Source organism: Labeo rohita, chromosome 21 (genome assembly GCF_022985175.1).
Source record: "Labeo rohita strain BAU-BD-2019 chromosome 21, IGBB_LRoh.1.0, whole genome shotgun sequence".
Classification (NCBI taxonomy): domain Eukaryota; kingdom Metazoa; phylum Chordata; class Actinopteri; order Cypriniformes; family Cyprinidae; genus Labeo; species Labeo rohita.
The window spans coordinates 785,713-805,897 of record NC_066889.1 but is presented as its reverse complement, the minus strand read 5'-3'; the positions used below and the strand labels follow the sequence as shown (position 1 = coordinate 805,897).

At 34.6% G+C, this 20,185-nt stretch overlaps 1 protein-coding gene across 2 annotated transcripts in view; it reads right to left on the bottom strand.

The window, feature by feature from the left end:
• LOC127152452 (gamma-aminobutyric acid receptor subunit beta-2) overlaps positions 1-20,185 on the bottom strand; it is a 94,063-nt gene that overhangs the window by 10,736 nt on the left and 63,142 nt on the right. For both annotated transcript variants that reach the window (XM_051093116.1, XM_051093117.1), the window contains exons 6-8: positions 8,047-8,184; positions 5,009-5,161; positions 215-459 (exon numbers count right to left, since the gene is read on the bottom strand). In XM_051093116.1, coding sequence (XP_050949073.1) covers positions 215-459; positions 5,009-5,161; positions 8,047-8,184 — 536 coding nt within the window. The remainder of the gene's footprint in view (positions 1-214; positions 460-5,008; positions 5,162-8,046; positions 8,185-20,185) is intronic.

Sequence of the window (20,185 nt, the reverse complement as noted above, 5' to 3'; positions counted from 1 at the left end):
CATTGTTACTTCATTTTAACTAATGTATTTAAAGAGATTTTTAACTAGTTTTGCATTGTTACAACTTTAATAGTATACTGTAAAGTAACATTTTCAGTTTGTTTCTTTTTTGCATCCCTGCTCATCAAAAAAAGATTAGAATGTTACTATGTAATTACAGTTAAAGTTACTGTGCATCTATTATAAACACTGGTAGTGTGAATTTCAAACATACTTTGTTGGGATCCATTCTCATTTTTTCATTGTTGGCTGTGGAGGCTTTCTCTGCTGCTTTCTTCTGTCGCTGCGGCCCTCTACCGAAGAAGATGTAGTTGACCAGCGCATACTCCAGCAGAGCCAGGAAGACGAAGACGAAACAGCCCATCAGGTACATGTCAATGGCTTTGACGTATGGGATCTTTGGAAGCGTCTCCCGCAAATGTGTGTTGATGGTGGTCATGGTCAGCACAGTGGTGATACCTGCGTTCAAGAGGGACTCATTGTTGAGGGTGCAAATAGCAGAACTGGATTCAGTTGAACAACCGTAATTCTTGGAAACAAGGATTTATATATACTGGCTGTTCAAGCTTTTTCTGCGTAACACTTGATAGTCCAATTAAGACACTCAACTAATTATAAGTACGGTTGCAACTACATGTCAACTAGCAGTCATTAGAGTATTCGTAGACTGTCTGGTTAATATCCACTAAAACTTGATTTAAATGGTTTACAACACACATTCTACTGTCTTAAGTATAGTCTACTGACTTTTAAGTAACTGCACAAATGCATGTCAACATGTTCTACTAAACCTAACACTTTAGAGACCAATTCTCACTATTAGTTGCTTATTAGCTTGCCTTTTTATTAGCATATTGGCTATTCCCTAATCATACCCAATACCTACACTTAACACCTACCTTGCTAACTATTAATAAACAGTAAATTACATTCATATTTAGTCATTTTGCAGGTGCTTTTATCCAAAGCGACTTACAAATGAGGACAAAGGAAGCAATCAAAATCAACAAAAGAGCAATGATATGTAAGTGCTATGACAAGTCTCAGCTTAACACAACAGTAAGGATTTTTTTTTTTAATTATGCAATAAATGAAAAGAAAACAGATATAATAGAAAAAATATACAGCAAGCTAGTAAGCTAGTATTAGAGTTTTTTTTTTTTTGTTTTTTTTGTTTTTTACTTTTTATTAATAATTTAATAAATAAAAGAAAGCATAGAAAAGATATATATAAAGATATAAAGAATGGAGAAGCTAGTAAGCTATTTTTATTTATTTATTTATTTTTAAAGCATAGAATTAGAATAAAGAGTGCTAGAGTTAGAGTGTCAAATAAGTTAAACTAGTTAAACAAAAAGAAACACAAAGACAGCCTTGGATGACAGATATAATACAGCAAATAAACATAAAGGAGCTAACGTTAATCTGATTAATAATTAATTAATTAATGAGAGTTAGTTGACAAAGTTGCAAAGTTACTTAAAGCCCCAATGTGGTGAAAATCAACTTGTAACGTTGTTCACATGCGTATCTGGTCAGACTTTAGTTTGAGGTCCATTTCTCACTATTAAATAAATATTAACTACAGTTTTTGCCTCAATAAACTCCAAATTTGCTGCTTAATATGATAAAGCATTAATACGTGCTTTATAAATACTAATAAATAGCCAATATTCATAGTGAGCTTTGGTCCCTTCCCTAAAGTGCTACCGTGTATCTGGTATGTTTAATTTGCTTAAAGTCAAAACAAGTGCAATTTCATCAGTCAACAGTGTTGTTGTATTGCTTATTGTATTTTCTCCTTAAAACTGCTGCTTATCAAAGACAGTCTCAAAAACAAAGTTTGAAATTCCAGCATTTAATCAAAAACATTTAACAAATCTCGTCAACCTGGGGGTGTGGCTTTTATATTATTATCTCAACTGGTCATAGGTTTTTTGCAGCGTTGAGTAATGTAGCCAATCACAGACAGATCTGTTGATTTCATGTACGCACAGACCAATCAGATACGTTAAGTCAGAATCCACTCATCGCTCAGAACGCCTGAGTTTGGTTCAGTGCTGTTGAGTTCTGCGCACTCGCAAATCCTCTCTTTATAACAAACAAAGTGTTGACATGAACTTCATGAGATGGCAATGAACTAAGATGAGCAACAGATTTTCAGTGATTTAGTGATTATAACTGGAGTGCTTTTTGCACACTTTATAAGCTATAGTCAATTCAGATTAGGCTACAATTTATAATAGGCTATAATCATATTCACTCAGAGATTCACTCTCCAATAACCATTTATCCAATACTGCTGCTTGCCATCGTGTAGCGTTGAGGTGAGGGTGTAGACTTACATTCAAACCATTTTAAGACATAAAGAAATTATTTTAATGGGAAAAAAAAACATTCAAATTCAAATGTGAGTTTTAAGGGATAAAACTGGTGACTCCAAGAAGATTTAAAGTTAGTAGAATGTCGAAAGTGGACTATCAAAATAAAGTGTAACCCTTTTCTGTACACTCGTATCTTAGCTTTAAAACTGATTGCATGGTTTTAAATAGTTTGGGGGAAATCCTTTCAATTGTGTTTGTTTGTTTACATGACCATCTCAGTTTTACAAACATAAAAGGCTTTCAGTTTTAAAGTGAAGTTGCCCATGCATTGATATTATGTGATGTATATTTTTTATGCCTACAAATGAAAATATGAGTACACTGTAAGTTTAAGCACTCTCACCACATTCTGTGAATATCAAACGAGTTCACTCGGAGTGTGTCCTCATTTAAAAAGTTAGGTAAACATTTGTGCATGTGTGAGGGGGCTTCATCGCAATTCTTTTCTTTCAGTTGATGATTCAGAGTCTTAAATTTGTATGATTTTTCATGCTTTCAGCTGGCAGAGTGGGAGTTATGCACCTTAATCAGTGAAACACAAAGCCTGCCTCCAGCTAACCAGTCATTAACAAATAGTTGTCTTTTTATGCACGAAATATCCATTCAGTGTCATTCTGACAGTTTTCATGAAATTTATTGCGGATTTTGCGACAGGTATTGCAGAGCTTATAAGGTGCAGAGTTATTATTCTCCATAAACCATTGTGTTTTTATTATTATTACTAGCACTAAAGGTGATGCCACTAAAACCTCTTTGTCTAGGAACATTTCACCCTTCTCTGCTCCGCATCATCACCTCTCTTGGCTGCTAAGCACTGAAAGTGTAATTTGCATATGGAACCAATATAGACATGATTAAACTAGACCAATAGCGCGGCAGGTCCCGTCCTCCTCCCCCGGCCTTGTGTTATTGGCTAAATCAGAGAGATACGCAGCTGATACTCTGTGGTGTGGTAATACACAGAGGAAAACTGGCCGCCTATGTCTATCCATGTAAATGCACATTTGCAATCAAATGCCTAATGAATCTAATCAGGACGAGCTTTAACACTAATATCTGCTCATCCTATACATGCACACTCACTCTGCCTTCTGTTCAACGCTACAGCGGTTTTGCACTTGTGTGGATGAATGAGGCCAGGCCAGACAGCAATCACAAAGAGTGCTCTTTTATTCACACTGAGAAGCCTGCACGCTTGCTGCCTACATCAGCCTTACATAATCAGTGATGACGGGAAAAAAAGTGGAGGCTTAGAAAAAGCACAGAAAGAGAGAGAGAGAGACAGAATGTGTAGTGTTGAAAACAAACAACAAAATCAAATCAGTATAAATGCCTGTTACTGTGCTTGATTAATGTCTTTCAGAAATTCTGATTCTAATGACACCTGTTCACCTTTCCAAAAGTAAAAAAATACAAAATGTTTACATTTATTATTATTATTATTATTATTATTATTATTATTGATGATAATAATAAGAAAAAAATGAATAATAATAACAATGACACACAAACACACACACATATATATTTATATGACATATTGATATATAAAACACTAACTTTAACTATATCAATATAAAATATCATGAAAAAACACGATTAAAATGTAGCTTAAAATAAAATGACGAGCTGGAAACATCGACAAGTGTATGAGTTGGAGTCTAGTTAAGTTGCTAAGTTTTAAAATTTGCTCAAATAAAAGTGTAATTCAGTACAGCCAGTCTATTCCTTCACACATCAGTTTACACTGTTTGTTGCTTAAATCTTCTTCTGTAATGGATTGTAATAAATCCAAACATGGATCTTGCCACAACCCAGGTTAACATTCTCTTTATTTGTGCTTATGTAGGCAAAAGTGCAATCATTCTGAATAAATTTTACAAATCCAACAATCCTGATCAGAAATAGTGATTATAATTTTGAGCAAAATATTTGTGGTAATCAGTTTAAACATTATGTAGAATGACTATAAAATATAAAAAAGTATTTAAGTTTTATGATATTATGTACAATATAGTATATACTGTATTGTACTGTAATAATAAATGTGCATTATATAAATGTACTGTATAATGTATTTTTTTAATGGTGGCCTTCTGCTTTTGTGTAAAGAGTTTCATTATTATGTTATATAATATTTTTATTTATTTATAAGAAAAAAAAACTTTTAAAAATTGCAGATGTCAATGAATGTATATATAGTGGATGACTTCAGGTGCATTTTTTTTTTTTTTTTTAGATAATTTTAACAGAGAGTGAGCTACTCATAAGGAGGGCTGAGCAGGATCAGGAGTGAAGACTGTTGCTCTATTACACGATGCTGTACTGCAGACACAGAAGTTACTGTAGGTGGACAGGGTTAGCTGAGTGGAGTGCGTCTGACAGCTGTGTACGGAGAACAGCTCAAGAGAACAGACAGTGCCACTCTAGGCATCCAATACCAAAATGATAGATGAATATACACACATCTTAAGGTTTTCATCGACTGTTTAAAACAGAATTCAAACTGAAATACCATAACAAACCATGCTTACTGCAGTCTTAACTCATATATTAGACGTGAATGTATATATACATAATGAAAGTCACCAGCTGTGAGTGAGGTCTGCTAGATTAGCGCCTACCTAAAGCAACCCTGGCAGCCGAGGCATCATAGTTGATCCAGAAGGATACCCAGGACAGGATGGTGATTAGGATGGAAGGCATGTAGGTCTGCAGGATGAAGTAGCCGATGTTTCTCTTAAGCTTGAAGCTCAGGGAGAGGCGAGGATATGAACCTGGATGAAAATAGCAATTAGCCAGATTTATAAAATGCTTTTCATATTTTAAGAAAGTAACTTTGTACTAGACTCTCTACTATATGTAATATTCACATTTGTGCTTTAAGGATTTTTATCTTATAGGATGAAAGTGATTCTCAAACACATGCAAATTATTGCATATACAATTTATTGAGAAAAACAGTATATATTCTATATCACCTTGAAGAAGAGACATGAAATTACAAAGAAGAGCAGGGGAGAGGATCAGGAAAGACCTTAAAGTAAGAATTGTGTTATTGCATGTGAATAAAAAAAATAAAATAAAATAAAATAAGTAAGTAAGTAAGTAAGTAAGTAAATAAATAAATAAATAAATAAATAAATAAAATCAGTGCATTAAGATTACACTACAAATGCAATGTGGTGACATATATTTCTGACAGTGCAGTGGCTCAAAAGATGACCTAAAATACACCACAAATGCATAAAATGATCATAAATGTAATGCATTTTATTCTTGTGCTGTAATCCAAATTTTCATTGCACTGATTAAGAGACAGAGCCAAATTCAAATCATTATTTCACATCTACATCTTCAGCTGCCGCCTTAAGAAGAATTACAACAGAGGTTTTACATCAGTAATATCAAATGCTTAGTGATTGCAACATGTCATGTTTCATGTGATGTGTGCTTTTGGATGAGATGTGTGTGCCTTTACAAAGCAGATAAGGATAAGATTTTTATTGATGGACAACATAAATGTTCCTCTGTACCTCAGCCAAAGCTACAGTATGCCATGAAAGAGTAATGCAACACTGCTTTGGTGCTTCCATTTTTGAAATACATTATTAGAATTACACTTGTCTATATGTTTGGTTTGTTTTAGTACTATATATAATACAATAGAAATGGTTACTTTGTAACTAAAGTTATTGCTACGGTATTTTTCAGAACTATTTATTTAAGATTCTAGACTGCCACAAAACATCATAATGGAGAAAGGTTTTCTATCTTGATCAGCACCTGAATGCCGCAGGTAGTGCCGCAGATGAAGTTTAACATTAGCACACTGTCTTCATCCTCTCAGACATGCTGAACCAGACTTTATTTCCAAAGACTGCATCTACAGCTAACCTCCTGACTTACATGACAAATTCATGAATATGAAAATGCAGTAAATAAATAAATCATGTGGTCACACAACATTTTGTTAAATAACTTATAAGAACACCCTGTTGTTTTTAGTGTGTGTGTGTTTCATTCTCAGGTCAGGGTTGCATCGCACAGCGGCTGGAGGCCTGAGACACCACTAGCCATGCCAAAATGAGAGGGCTCATAAACCCAGTAGTTGCCCACTAGAGCCAGATGCTCTGTTAGTTTGTAAGAGATATTTACAGCTCAGGCTCATTGTAAATACCTGCTTGTGGCAATGTTTCTGCAACACAAATTTTACGTTCTGCACATTTCGCAGCCGTTTCAAAGTGAAATGTCCAGTGAGTGTTGCAAAAACCACATTCAGTATGTAACCCTGAAACATTTGTATTACATTGTTACAGGCACATATTGCTGCTTTGCTTAAATGAGAAGTTCACTTCCAGAACAAATAATTACAGTTAATGTACTCACCCCCTTGTCATTCAAGTGGTTCATGTCTTTCTTTCTTCAGTCGTAAAGAAATTATGTTTTTTTGAGGAAAACATTTCAGGATTTCTTTCCATATAGTGGACTTCAGTGGTGCCCCCAAGTTTGAACTTCCAAAATGCAGTTTAAATGCAGCTTCAAAGGGCTCTAAACGATCCCAGCTGAAGAAGAAGGGTCGTATTGATTATTTTCTAAACAAATTGACAATTTATATACTTTTTAACCTCAAATGCTCGTCTTGTCTCGTGTCTGAGACGTGCATGCGTAGTCTGTGTAATCCGGGTCAATACAGTAAGGGTATGTTGAGATAATACCCTAACTGCATTGACCGTATTGAAACCGGAAAAAAACAGAGTTCACGCAGACGAGCGTTTGAGGTTAAAAAGTACATAAATTGTCAATTTGTTTAAAAACCGACAGATAATTTTCCTAGATAAGATCCTTCTTCCTCAACTCGGATTGTTTAGAGCCATTTAAAGCTGCATTTAAACTGTATTTTGGAAGTTCAAACATGGGGGCACCATTGAAGTCCATTATATAGAGATAATTCTTGAAATCTTTTCCTCAAAAAACATAATTTCTTATCGACTGAAGAAAGAAAGACACAAATATTTTGGATGACAAGGGGGCGAGTAAATTATCTGTAAATTTTTGTTCTGGAAGTGAACTTCTCCTTTAAGGTAATGCTCTGTCGTGTTGGAAAATAACAAGACCCCTCCACCAAACCCAACGAATGCAAAAGTGATATAAAAAAACATGCGCTGATGCAACTTTGCTATTTTCACTCCCTTATATGCGTGTTTGAGCTGTTTTGTCGAACTGTAGTTTCACAGGATTTGTACGGGAGCTCAAAAGCTCAAAAGTATCAGTTTTCAAATCTCGCAGCATGCTAAAATCATTTTAACATCATACCATAATATTGTAGAAGGAACTGTGTGAAAATGAGGCTTTCTTAATGGAACCTCTGGCCCTGTAAATCATCATTTGTGTAAAAATGAATAAAAGTTGTGAGTTTTACTCCCTCTAGTGTTCATTTCAACGGGAAACTGCAGCGATTCGATGTTTACATTATATGCACCTGAATGGAAGGAGTTTTTGACTTCAGAGTGCCCTAATAAGCGAAGAAATTGTAGACCTATTTTAAGCTTCAAGTTGGTCTTTTCAGCAAGGTGAAGACTAAACTTTGCCTTGTTCTCTAAACATATTCAAATCAGTTCTCTGCTTATTCCTTAAGTGTTGTGTAGTTTGGTTACATTACCTGTAGAAAACACCACATTTTTAGAGATGAGTTTGTAGTCCACTATGGAGAACTGAGGAAGCTCTATCCTTTCAACCCCCGTTACCGCGTGGTCGCCTCCTCGCCAGTAAAACTCAATATCATCTGTGGTGTAGCCATCTGAAGGAGAAGCACACAGATATTAAAGCATATATTAAAATACTACATAACCAGTCCTGAAATAAAATTGTATCAAATCCCTCAATTAATAAAATCATTTATTATTAAAAAGGTCATTTATCGGCCATATCCTGACGTCGCCATAAGTAATAAAGAAATAATACAGCTTACTCTCTCTGCTTATGACAATCTGCATAATCTTGCAATTCCCAGCCCATTACACAAATGAACACACACTTGCACAGCTAACTTAAGTTGATTAGTTAGTGACCCAAAAAAACAAGATGTTTATGAAGCTTATCTCGCAGCTGTGATGTTGCCTGGACAGATGTTGCATAATACAACAATAAATTCTAGAGAAAATGTCACATAATTCTTGATTGATTCTTAAATGGTTGGAAAAATGATAATTTTGCTGGGTTATAAAAAGTCAGCTGTAGCAAACTACAAAAAGGCTACAGCAGCTACAGTGTCTATATTCATTATAAACCTCACATATTCATAATTTAAAATGTTAAATTTTTCAAGGCGTGCTAAGATGTGAAGAATTCTAAATGATGAAAAGTGTGATCAAGTTCAACTGTGAACATTCGCTGCATCTGAGGAGAGCTCTGAAATGGACCTGCACTGATGTGATATAAAAACAACAGAGGAACGTGTTTGTGCCACATGTTTTCATTTATTTTGTGTGGACTTGAGGTCGAGCTGAACCTGTGTCATTAGAGAGCGGAGGATAAACGCATGCAAGCCTTGGGTCAAACTCATTGTCAAGTCAAATCATACGGCAGTCCGTTTCTGACCTCAGCTGCAGAAAAAAGCCATCATAAATATTCAAGCCAAACATGAGATATTTTGTTTGCTTCAGTGCTCTCTGTGCTGAAACTGACAGAAACACGAACAGCAGCCCATGTAGTCAGCCATAAATTATTGAGAAACATCTTATTGTACCGGGGCAAACGGCGCTCTGCATCAGACCAGAAAACTCTCTTGGCCTTGCATAATCCACTCGTGGACGATCCCCCAGTTATCAGACTGACGGCCAAAACGCCAGAGAATAGCAGATCAGAGAGAAAGATCCAAAGCGGGAGAATGAGAGAGGAGTAAACGGAAACACAGTGTTCCCACGTAAATACCCAAGCTACAAAAGATTATGAAAGAGCAAGTTGTATCATCAAAAGCACCAGATTTGGAAAAAAGCAGTTGTATTTTACCCAGCACACAAGACTTTAACCTTAAAAAGTGACTCTATATACTGTATGTGTAACATAAAAGCATACAAGAGACCAGTGGTGTTGTTCAAGCGTTGTTGTTCTCTGAGGATTTGTGAGCATATGAACAAACTGTGCGGTAACATTTATAAGAAAGTAAAGCATTTACCCAATTATTTGATAACACTTTAGTTTACGGGCCAGTTCTCACTATTAACTAGTTGCTTATTAGCATGCCTATTACTTACATATCGGCTGTTTATTAGCACTTATTAATGCCTTAAAGGAGAAGTCCACTTGCAGAACAACAATTTACAGATAATGTGCTCACCCCCTTGTCATCCAAGATGTTCCCTGTCTTTCCTTCTTCAGTCGTAAAGAAATTGTGTTTTTTGAGGAAAACATTTCAGGATTTTTCTCCATATAATGGACTGATATGGTGCCCCGAGTTTGAACTTCCAAAATGTAGTTTAAGAAGAAGGGTCTTATCTAGCAAAACGATTTTCATAAAAATAATGCAATACATATAATTTTTAATGTCAAACACTCGTCTTGTCTTCCTCTTCCTGACCTCTGTTTTTGTTCCGTTAGGGTATGTCGAAAAACTCCCATCTCATGTTCTCCCTCAACTTCAAAATCACCCTATATCGCTGTTTTACCTTTTTTGTTAAGGGTGTTTGATCTTTTTGCATGTTCACTTTGCAAAGACTGTGTCGGTACTTCTGCGGCGATGTAGGATGATTTTGAAATATTTTTTTAAAGTGAGGAAGAAAACACGACTGAAGTTTTCGACATTAACTAGAAAGAGTTCAGGGAGAGAAAGACAAGAGGACCGTATGAGATTAAAAAAATTTAATTTAAATTTTAATTTTTTTAATGAAAATAACCGATCGTTTCGCTAGAGAAGACCATTCTTACTTGGCTGGGATCGTTTACAACCGCATTTAGGATCGTTTGATCGTTCGAAAACTGCATTTTGGAAGTTCAAACTCGGGGCACCATATCAGTCCATTATATGGAGAAAAATCCTGAAATGTTTTCCTCAAAAAACATATTTTTTTTACAACTAAAGAAAGAAAGACATGAACATCTTGGATGACAAGGGGGTGAGTACATTATCTGTAAATTGTTGTTCTGGAAGTGGACTTCTCCTTTAATCTGCATGAGCCTCCCTTAATCCATCACATACCTAAACTTAACTACCTTACTAACTAGTAATACGCAGCAACATAGGGGTTTATTAAGGCAAAAGTCATAGTTAGTAGTTGACTGACCTTAAAAAATTCTGTGATTTTATTTGCTCTCATGTCTTTCAAGTCTATATGAATTTCTTTCCTCTTTTACACTATTAACAATTTCTCTTTTACAGAAGAAAAAAAAAAAAAAAAAAAAAAAAACATTCATTCAAGAAAATGGTTTGTGAAATGTTTGTATAGATGATCCATGAATTAATTGTGCCCATTCATGAATGAATTACATAAGTTCCAGATTGGTTTCATTGCATCACTCAACAATCACTACATCACTCAAACATGACATCATATTGTTTTGCAGGGAATAATGGCATTTGTGTGGTTGGTTGGGCCATTTAAAGCCACTTAACTCCATTGTTTCTATGTCATTGAGCCTGACTTAGCAAATTAGCTTTTGCTAACATTCCTGTCAAGGCTCTTACATCACTGCATTTGAATCGCTCCGCTAGCCGTGAACCACGTGCACAGGAGCTCCAGCATGAGGAGAAGGAAGAGCGATGGTGTTCAGCTAATTCTGTAGCCATCTCTTACAAAACCTAGGATACTTTTTGCATCTTGGGCAGCTTCTTAACTGAAATGCAACCTTTTAAATGGTTGATTTGGAACGCTATAACTACCACTGCAAAGCAAATAGGAGATTTTGCTGTTAGCATGTTGCTTATTTACCACAACAATCTAATAAAAATACATATGCACATAATTGTCACCCAAATAATGGGTTAAAAAGTCATTTGTACAAGAGTGCATTAGTACCTGCCCACTTGATTTGTTGATTATGGTAAGTTTTCTGTTTATTTGTCACATAGGGATCTTGGTTAAAGTGTTAAAGGTATGAACCAAACCAACCAGCAACAAGGTGAATCTCTAGATTACATAGCATAACTTTATTTGAAGCAAAATCTGAAAATTGGACAGAAAGACAAAAGTACAATACTGTAACTTAAAGGGACAGTTCACCCAAAAATGTTTTTGTCGTTCCAAACCCATAAGACCTTTGTTCATCCTCAGAACATGAATTAAGATATTTTTGATGAAATCCGAGAGATCGCTGACCCTCCATAGACAGCAAGGGTCCTACCACGTTCAAGGTCCAGAAAGGGACCAAGAACATTGACAAATTAGTCCATGTGACATCAGTGGTCTAACTGTAATTTTATGAAGCTATGAGAATATTTACTAAAACTAAAATAACAACTTTATTCAACAGTTCTTCTCCTCTGTGTCACCCTAGTGTCATTTTGATGAACACCAAGACACATGCACATGCTTTCTTGTGAACGTAAACACAGTGCATGCGTGTTCTACATCAGCAGCACCATACGCATACGTTGTTTATGTGAAGATTTCATGGGAGTGGGCAGAGCTCAAACTGGTGGAATTTTCTGTAAAGCATCATAAGTAATGCCGTTTTTTTTTTTTTTTTTTAATTCCATGATTAAACACAATTATGGATAAGTTGATTTAATGTAAACAGATGGCTTTAACAAAAACACATGCCATCAATTAACAACAGATGTATCTTTAAAGCTCACAACAGATGTATCTTTAAAGGTTTAAGAGTTAAAAATCAGTTTTCCAATGGAGAAAACCAATGGAGTTTTTACTTCTGGAGCCCAATTGTTGTGTTCTATTAGACTAAGTGTTTTTAGAATTGAAGAATTGAAGAAAAATTAGAAAGTAAATTTATTAATTTTCTTAATTTTTCTTTATTTTTTTAATTAATTAATTTAATTTTCTTGCTTTTATTTTGAATGTTTCTTTATGAAGTTTGACATGTTAAATGCAAAAATCACATTACTTTTTGTGTCTCAAACATATACAAGCTAATCTGGTATTACTCATGCATAATAATGAGATGGTACATGATTAATACTGAGCTAACAACAACCATTTAACACAAACAATTACCAAAAGCAACTCAAAACATTAGAATTGTAACATGGGGTTGGGTTTTGTTTTGTTTTCATGTCTTTTATTTTGTATTTCATTCATGCTGTTTGTGTCCTGTATTCCTTGTATACCCTCATGTATTCCTGTTATTGGTTCCTCTGTTCTGTGTGTCATGTTCTCATTGGTTGTTCAAGTCATGTGTTTGTTTCTCATTGGTTGATTTTGTGTCATGTGCCCCTCACTGTTTGCTATAAATAGCCCTCATGTACCCATTGTTCTTGGATGGTTAGAGAATGGAGATGACAATATCTGTTGGTTGGTACAAGAATACACAAATAAAAACTATTATGGATACTTAGAAATTTATACTGATGGATCTAAAGATTTAGGAGATGGACGTACTGGTGTGGGCATTGCTATTCCAGAATTTAAAGTAAACATTAGTAAAAGGATTTCCAATAATGTATATATATATATATATATATATCAGCAGAGCTAGTTGCAATATCTCTGGGGTTACAATGGGTGGAGGAAGTCAAACCAGATAGAGTTTTTTAGAGTATTTTAGAGTATTTTATTCAGATTCAGCGGCAGCTTTACAACGTATTAGTTCCAGCAAAACAACTAGAGAAGATGTTTTAATAGAGATATACACTGCACTATTAAACTTAGAAAGAATATGAATTGATGTTAAATTCTGTTGGATACCAGCACACACAGGATGCCAAGGTAATGAACTAGCTGACAAACTAGCTTAAAAAAGCATTAAATCTGAATGACAAAATAGAGATTTCCCTTGGAAAAAAATGAATGGGAAAATCAATAATTAACATTGATAATCACTGGCAAAAGACGTGGGATTTAGATAATAAAAGAAGATAATATTATGATATTCAAAAAGCAATTAAAGTTAAAACATTTACTAGCAAAAATAGAAAAGAAGAAATCAGATATACAAGACTTAATAATACATCATTTCTTTTAAATAAAGCAAACACAGATAAATGTGAGGCTTGTAAATGTAAGGAAAATGTAGAACATGTTATATTAAAATGCAGGAAATACAAGGAGGAAAGGAAAAAAAACTTCAAAAATGTATTATTAAGTTAGGAATAAAATGGGATATTAAAGGAATTTTAGGTGTGGATCAATCTCAAAGGGAAGCTGTTAAGGCAGTTATGATTTTTTTTTATTTTTTTTTTTTTATTTATTTATTTTTATACATGAAACAGGCCTTAGTAGAATAATATAAAATGAGATCAATAAAGCTATGATTTTACACACTCCAATATAGTAGGTGGCGGTATGCACCTTTTACGTTGGTCTGTAACTCGTCAAAAAACTAAAAGATGTTGTGTATTGATGTTGTAAACCTGCTGTTGGTGAGTTTATGTTTCTGTTCAAGTCTGTTCAAAGTCAAGTCTGTTCATGCCATGCCAAGTCAAGTCTGTTAATGTCAAGTTTGTTCAAGTCAAGTCTCTGTTTGGATTATGTTTGGATATTAGATTTCACTGTAAATAAACTGCACTTGGGTTCATCCACATCTCGCGTTCAGTGGATCAATTTTTACAAGAACACTGTATAAAAAAACCCCAAACAAACAAACAAAAAAAATCTGTAAATTTACGGCAAAAAAACTGACAGCTGTGGTTGCCAAAATTTTACCATTAAAAATATGGTAGCAACATTTTAGGTTATACGGATTTAACAATGAATGATTTTTGTTGTTTATGACTAGTCCCACAATGTTCTGAAATGTTCCAGAAAGCACTAGAATGTTACAAGAACTTCTAGAATATTCCCATCATATTACATATTTACCACATACTTTTGGTAAATATGGTAAAATTTGGTAAAAATAATTATTTACCAAATTACTGATACCACATAAAACTAAGTAGTACAATAACAATTTGCCCCACAGAATTATAGAAGAACCATAAAATAAAAAACAAATAAAATAAAGTGGAAATAATAAGTGAAACATTTTGTTGTTCTTATTGTTACATTGTGTAATCAATTTAGAATGTTTTAAATGGATTTTTTCACTGTGATTGTCAAAATTGACTATGGCATTGCCACTATCTGATCTCATGACAAAAATGTACCTGTGGGAACTAGACACAAAATACGTACAAAATAGATACGTATCACTGTAGTTTCACTGTAGAAACACTTGAGGTGGTAAAACACGAGCACTTGTAATCATTTACGTACACAGTTATGATTACAGCTTAATATGTTTCGCTTTCCGGTGTTGTGCCAAATTCTGACCCCCACCAGATTACTGCCCCTAGTATTGGTGGGTTTAGGGTTAAGTGTGCAGGAGGAAATCATGTAGTGATTTCAACGCGAAGGGGTAATATTTTGGCAGTGGGTTGAAAATGGCCACAACTCCAGGCATAACAAGCTTGCTGGGTAACTCAGCCATCACCGAATCAGTCTTAGGATGCAGAATTCTTGGGTACAAATCCTGTGAAAAACAGCATGCTTGCGATTGCTTTTTGGCGTCACATTCACTTTGTTCATACTGTCGGTTAGAATTAGGTGTAATGTAGATGGCACGTTATTTTTAAAATGTCACGGAGTAATATAGCGCCGTTTAAGGACGTTCAAGTCAGAATTGCGGTGATGCACAAAACCAACATCACATAAAACATCATATGTACGTTCATCTGTTCTGGGGAAAAAATGGACACTCTTTTAATGCCACTCAGTGGACATTCTACATCGTATTTCGCGTCTTGCAAAAACTTCCCACAGGTACGTTTTCATCAGGTTGGATTGCAACATATACATGTACACATGTGATGCTACCTTACAAATTGCATAAACTACTGTATCTTAGAGTTTTGGAACAGACTTTATGTTATGTGTGCTTAGTATATAATGCTTGCAAATTCTGCCCGGTTAGGCAGCTTACAAAGTTTCAGGACAGTGTCTCTTGACTCTTACTTGTTTCATGACTTGTAAGTTTGGAGAACAGCCATGCTGTGAAATTTGCTTAAATTTATTATGCGTGCAGGAGGACAAATGTTCTGAAAACTGCCTCCCATGAAAGCATTATGGAAATTAATAAGGATTAAAAAATAAATAACCTGCAGTTAGGATGCACTTCAATAGTGTCTGAACTGCATGGCAGCTCTTAATAAGGGCTGGTTTGCCTAAAAAAGAAAGGCAAAAAGATAAAACATTCACCCTGAGTGTCGAGGTGGGACCGGAGGGGCAAAAGGCCCTCTAGTCATTTCTTCTGATTCTTCTTCATATGCATGTTATAGAACTGCCTGCTAGCACATTCGACAAAAAAGAAACACAAATCTAGATGGGGAATGTCTCCAGCAGTGCCTGTGTGCCTCTACAGAAATGCTTGATCCAGATGGTTCAAAGCTTCTTTAATCCTATTTCTAGTGTGCAATTAAAAGTGTCCTTAAATTCGCACATGGTATATCATCTCCTTAACTTTGCGCAGACACAGAGCAGGAGAATCTAAAACAAGACACCTATACAAGCAAACCTCTTTATACGGCAGAGGAGATATGCAGTCCCAGAATTGGTTGTGACGGCTGCCGGGCTCTGTGTGCTGTGCTTCGGCAGTGCAGAAAATTTGAGTAATATGCAGAGGCCTGGTAAACCGAGATTAGGCCATCAAAAGTAAAATAAAAGTCAAACACTATGTTAAGTCACCTCTATGGAAAAGACATGCTTTCTCCATTCCATATGTATTTGTAAAATATATTTTGTATAACAAAAAAAATTACTTTAAGGTCAACCTTGACACTCTGCAGCTACTTTCTTCTTATACCTCAAATCATTTCATGTGCAGTTCTTCATTTTATGTAATAAGCATGGCTAAATATATGAACTTTCTTATCATAAGAACCTCTTAAGGCTGGCTAAGAATATTGTTTCTAATTCTCGTCATGTATTGCATCATGAATTTGTGCTTTTACCATCTAATCGTCGATTTAAAGTGCCAAGATTTAATTGTGTGAAATTAAAACATTCCTTTGTACATCAGGCTGTCCTAGAGTTGAACAAGGTCCATATGATATGAAAACAGCAGGATTTTTTTTTTTTTTTTTTTTTTTTTTGTGTGTATTATACTGTATTTGTTGTGTTCATGTATGTGAATTGTGTTTGTAAAGAGTGTGTAGAGTGTAAACATACTGTCATGCAAGATAAATTTCAGACTTAAATAGTTTGACAATACATATTTAATAATATAATATCTATCTATCTATCTATCTATCTAAAGATAAAGTGCACTGATTGCACATTTGAGGACTGATTACAAACTGATTACATTATCAAGCATAACACAGTAAAAATAGCATAAATGTATTATGACTGTACCCTTCTACAGTGCTTAAATGAACAGTTGGCCCCAAAATTAAAATTTCCTAAGAAATGTACTCCAAATTGAGTTTGTTTCTTTATAAGATTTGGAGAAATGTATCATTGCATCACTTGCTCACCAATCCTCTGCAGTGAATGGGTGCTGTCAGAGTCCAAACAGCTGATTAAAAACATCACAATAATCCACAAGTAATCCACACCACTCAAGTCCATCAGTTAACATCTTGAGAAGACAAAAGCTGACTGTTTTGTAAGAAAAGCAAATCCATCATTAAGCTGTTTTAACTTTAAATCTACCATTCTGGCCAAAATAGCAGTTCAAAAACCCATAGTAATACTTCCTCCAATGCTAAATTTCTCCAAACTGTTCCTTTAACAGATCAATATACAAGCATGCTCACATGTTATCTGTATCTCTGTTGCTCTGTGTAGATGCTTGATATATTTATATCAGATTTGACAACAAGAGAGTTTGTAATGAGATCAGTTTGCCGGAACGTTCTTTACCAACATTGTCTCCAATTAAGCTGATGTCTGCAGACAAGCACAAATGAACAGAAAGGCAGCAGTTCTCAATGAGGAGCTTAACCTGTCTGTCTCTTGTCTGGCCTTGGTGCAGCTGGTCTGCCATCAGTCTGAGTAACGATCAGCGCCTGGCAGAATGACACTTCACACGCTCTATATTGATCCCTCAACCCGAACTCTTTAACATCTATAAAGGCCACAAAGCACATGCATCTTATGTTAAATTTCAAGTTAATTTCAGTTTAGCTTGCAATGCATAATAGTATTCATAAGGACTTATAATACAAGTTTTATCTTTTTTTTTCCATTAAGCAATATAAATAAATATATGTTGTTTTTTAATGCAGTGGATTCTCTTACTGAGTATTCATTTCTAAGTAATAAATAAAACACATTTTTGCCATTAGCCTGAAGCAGTCAAATGTTAAGTGTCTATTTTTATTTTTTATTTATTTATTTTTTTCTGTAATAAGGTACAAAGAAATTGACTTTTCATTCATGTTCATTGTTTTCTGATGAACAGTGTATGTGTGTGTGTGCTGGTGCTCAATCGCAATCTTTAAGCATCACACAGAATAGCAAGTAACAGTTGAATCAATGCATTAATTGTGTTAAAGAAATGTAATCATCTTTAAATGATTCCAAATGTGAACCTGTTAACAGTCCTTCTATATGCAAAAACAATGGTATTAAGTAGCTACTAAAACATAGAATATTGTTAATGAAAACAGGTAATAGATTTTTTTTTTTTTTGTAACTACATCACAGTGAAAACAAACCAGATAACCAGAAACTAGCTTGGCATTTTATTTTAAACTGAAATATTGCACCATACATCACATCAAGTGGTTCATTCAGTGACTAAATAAAATAAAAAAAATAATAAAAAAATAAATCACATTTAGAAACGTGTGTCTGTAGTAGATTAATTAAAGTTTAATTAGTTATTAATTGACAAAAATAATTATGTTTTGTCTAATGACATATGTTACATTTAAAGGAGAAGTCCACTTCCAAAACAAAGATTCACATATAATGTACTCAGCCCCTTGTCATCCAAGATGTTTATGTCTGTCTTTGTTCAGTCGTAAAGAAATATTTTATTTTATTTTATTTTATTTTTTTAAGAAAACATTTGACGCCACACTGACACGCATCTGAGAATGGCTTGATTTGAAAAAGGGGATATTATTTTTACACATTAATTAAAAAACACTGCATGGATTTTTATTATTATAGGGTAGATGTGTACATACACTGCCAACACACATTAATGTTCAAACAACATGTAAAAGTGAACTTTGCATCCAATGACCCCTTTAACAAAAAGGGTAAAACAACGTTATAGGACGATATTGAAGTTGAGGAAGAACATGAGATGGGAGTTTTTCGACATACACTAACTGTCATGAACCGGAAAAGTTCAGGGAGAGTCCAGGCAGAGTAAGACAAAATGAGGGTTTGACCCTTCTTTCTTGGCCGGGATCGTTTGAAACTGCATTTGAACTGCATTTTGGAAGTTCAAAATGCTGAAAAATGCTGAAATGTTGGTAACACTTTATTTTGATAGTCCACTTTAGACATTCTACTAACAGTAAGTAATTTTGCAACCGCATGTCAACTAGTCATTAGAGTATTAGTAGACTGTCTGCTTAATATTTTCTAACATTCTTCTAATATTGTAGAATGTCTAAAGTGGACTATCAAAATAAATTGTGACCAAAATGTTTTCCTCAAAAAAACATAATTTCTTTACGACTGAAGAAAGAAAGACACGAACATCTTGGATGACAAGGGTGTGAGTACATTATCTGTAAATCTTTGTTTTGGAAGTGGACTTCTCCTTTAATGTTTAAAAAAAAGAAGTATCAAGTAATTTTATGTACTAAGTAGTCTTGTCTTAGGGCTGCCATGCATTGTAATGATTGCAGTCAGCTTAAACCACATTTGTTTTATAATACTGAACTGACCAAAATATTAAGAAAAAAACAACAATACATTTCAAGGTTTTGTCACCTGAAGATGCCGAGTAAACGTAAACAGTACTTTAATCGAGAAACACAAGGGATAATCAACAGCAAAGGCTTGAGAAGACACACGTAACAATGAGTAGACCTGACAAACCACAAATGAACAGACAAGAACTTAAGTACACAGGGTAATCAGGTAAACACAGGTGCATGGGATTAATCAAACTAAACAAGGACAGAAACAAGACCAAATAAGGTAAAACAGGAAATGAAACAGTGGCACGCAAGACGAAACAGGTCCATAGTCCTGACAGGTTTACATTTAATTCAGTGTTTTTTTGTTTTGTTTTGTTTTGTTTTGTTTTGTTTTGTTTTTTTCCAAGAGCTGTTAAACTGTCTGATGCGGTCAAATAGGTAGAGTAACACAAAACAGTAAACTAGAATCAAATCTATACATAAATTAAAATTGAAATTTGATTCAAAAATGTGAATCAATTTTTAATTAAATCGTGACCTCAAGAATGAATTTAAATCAAATTGTGAGGTACTAAAAGATTCCCACCCTGACTATTAGGCCTGTGGTGTTTTCTCGTTGTTCATGAATTGTGCGTCACTGCAGATCTCAGCAGTGACTTCAAAGAGCAATGCTGCCACAGTGTCTGCATCTTTCTGCTGTGACCCAGTGGGTAGATGAATGGATTTGTGCGCTGCTCCTTTGTTATTGTACCTTTATTAGAGTCACATTTAGTCTGGTTATACGTCATGGCAGATATTCGTTTTGCAGCTCTCCTTAGGGCCA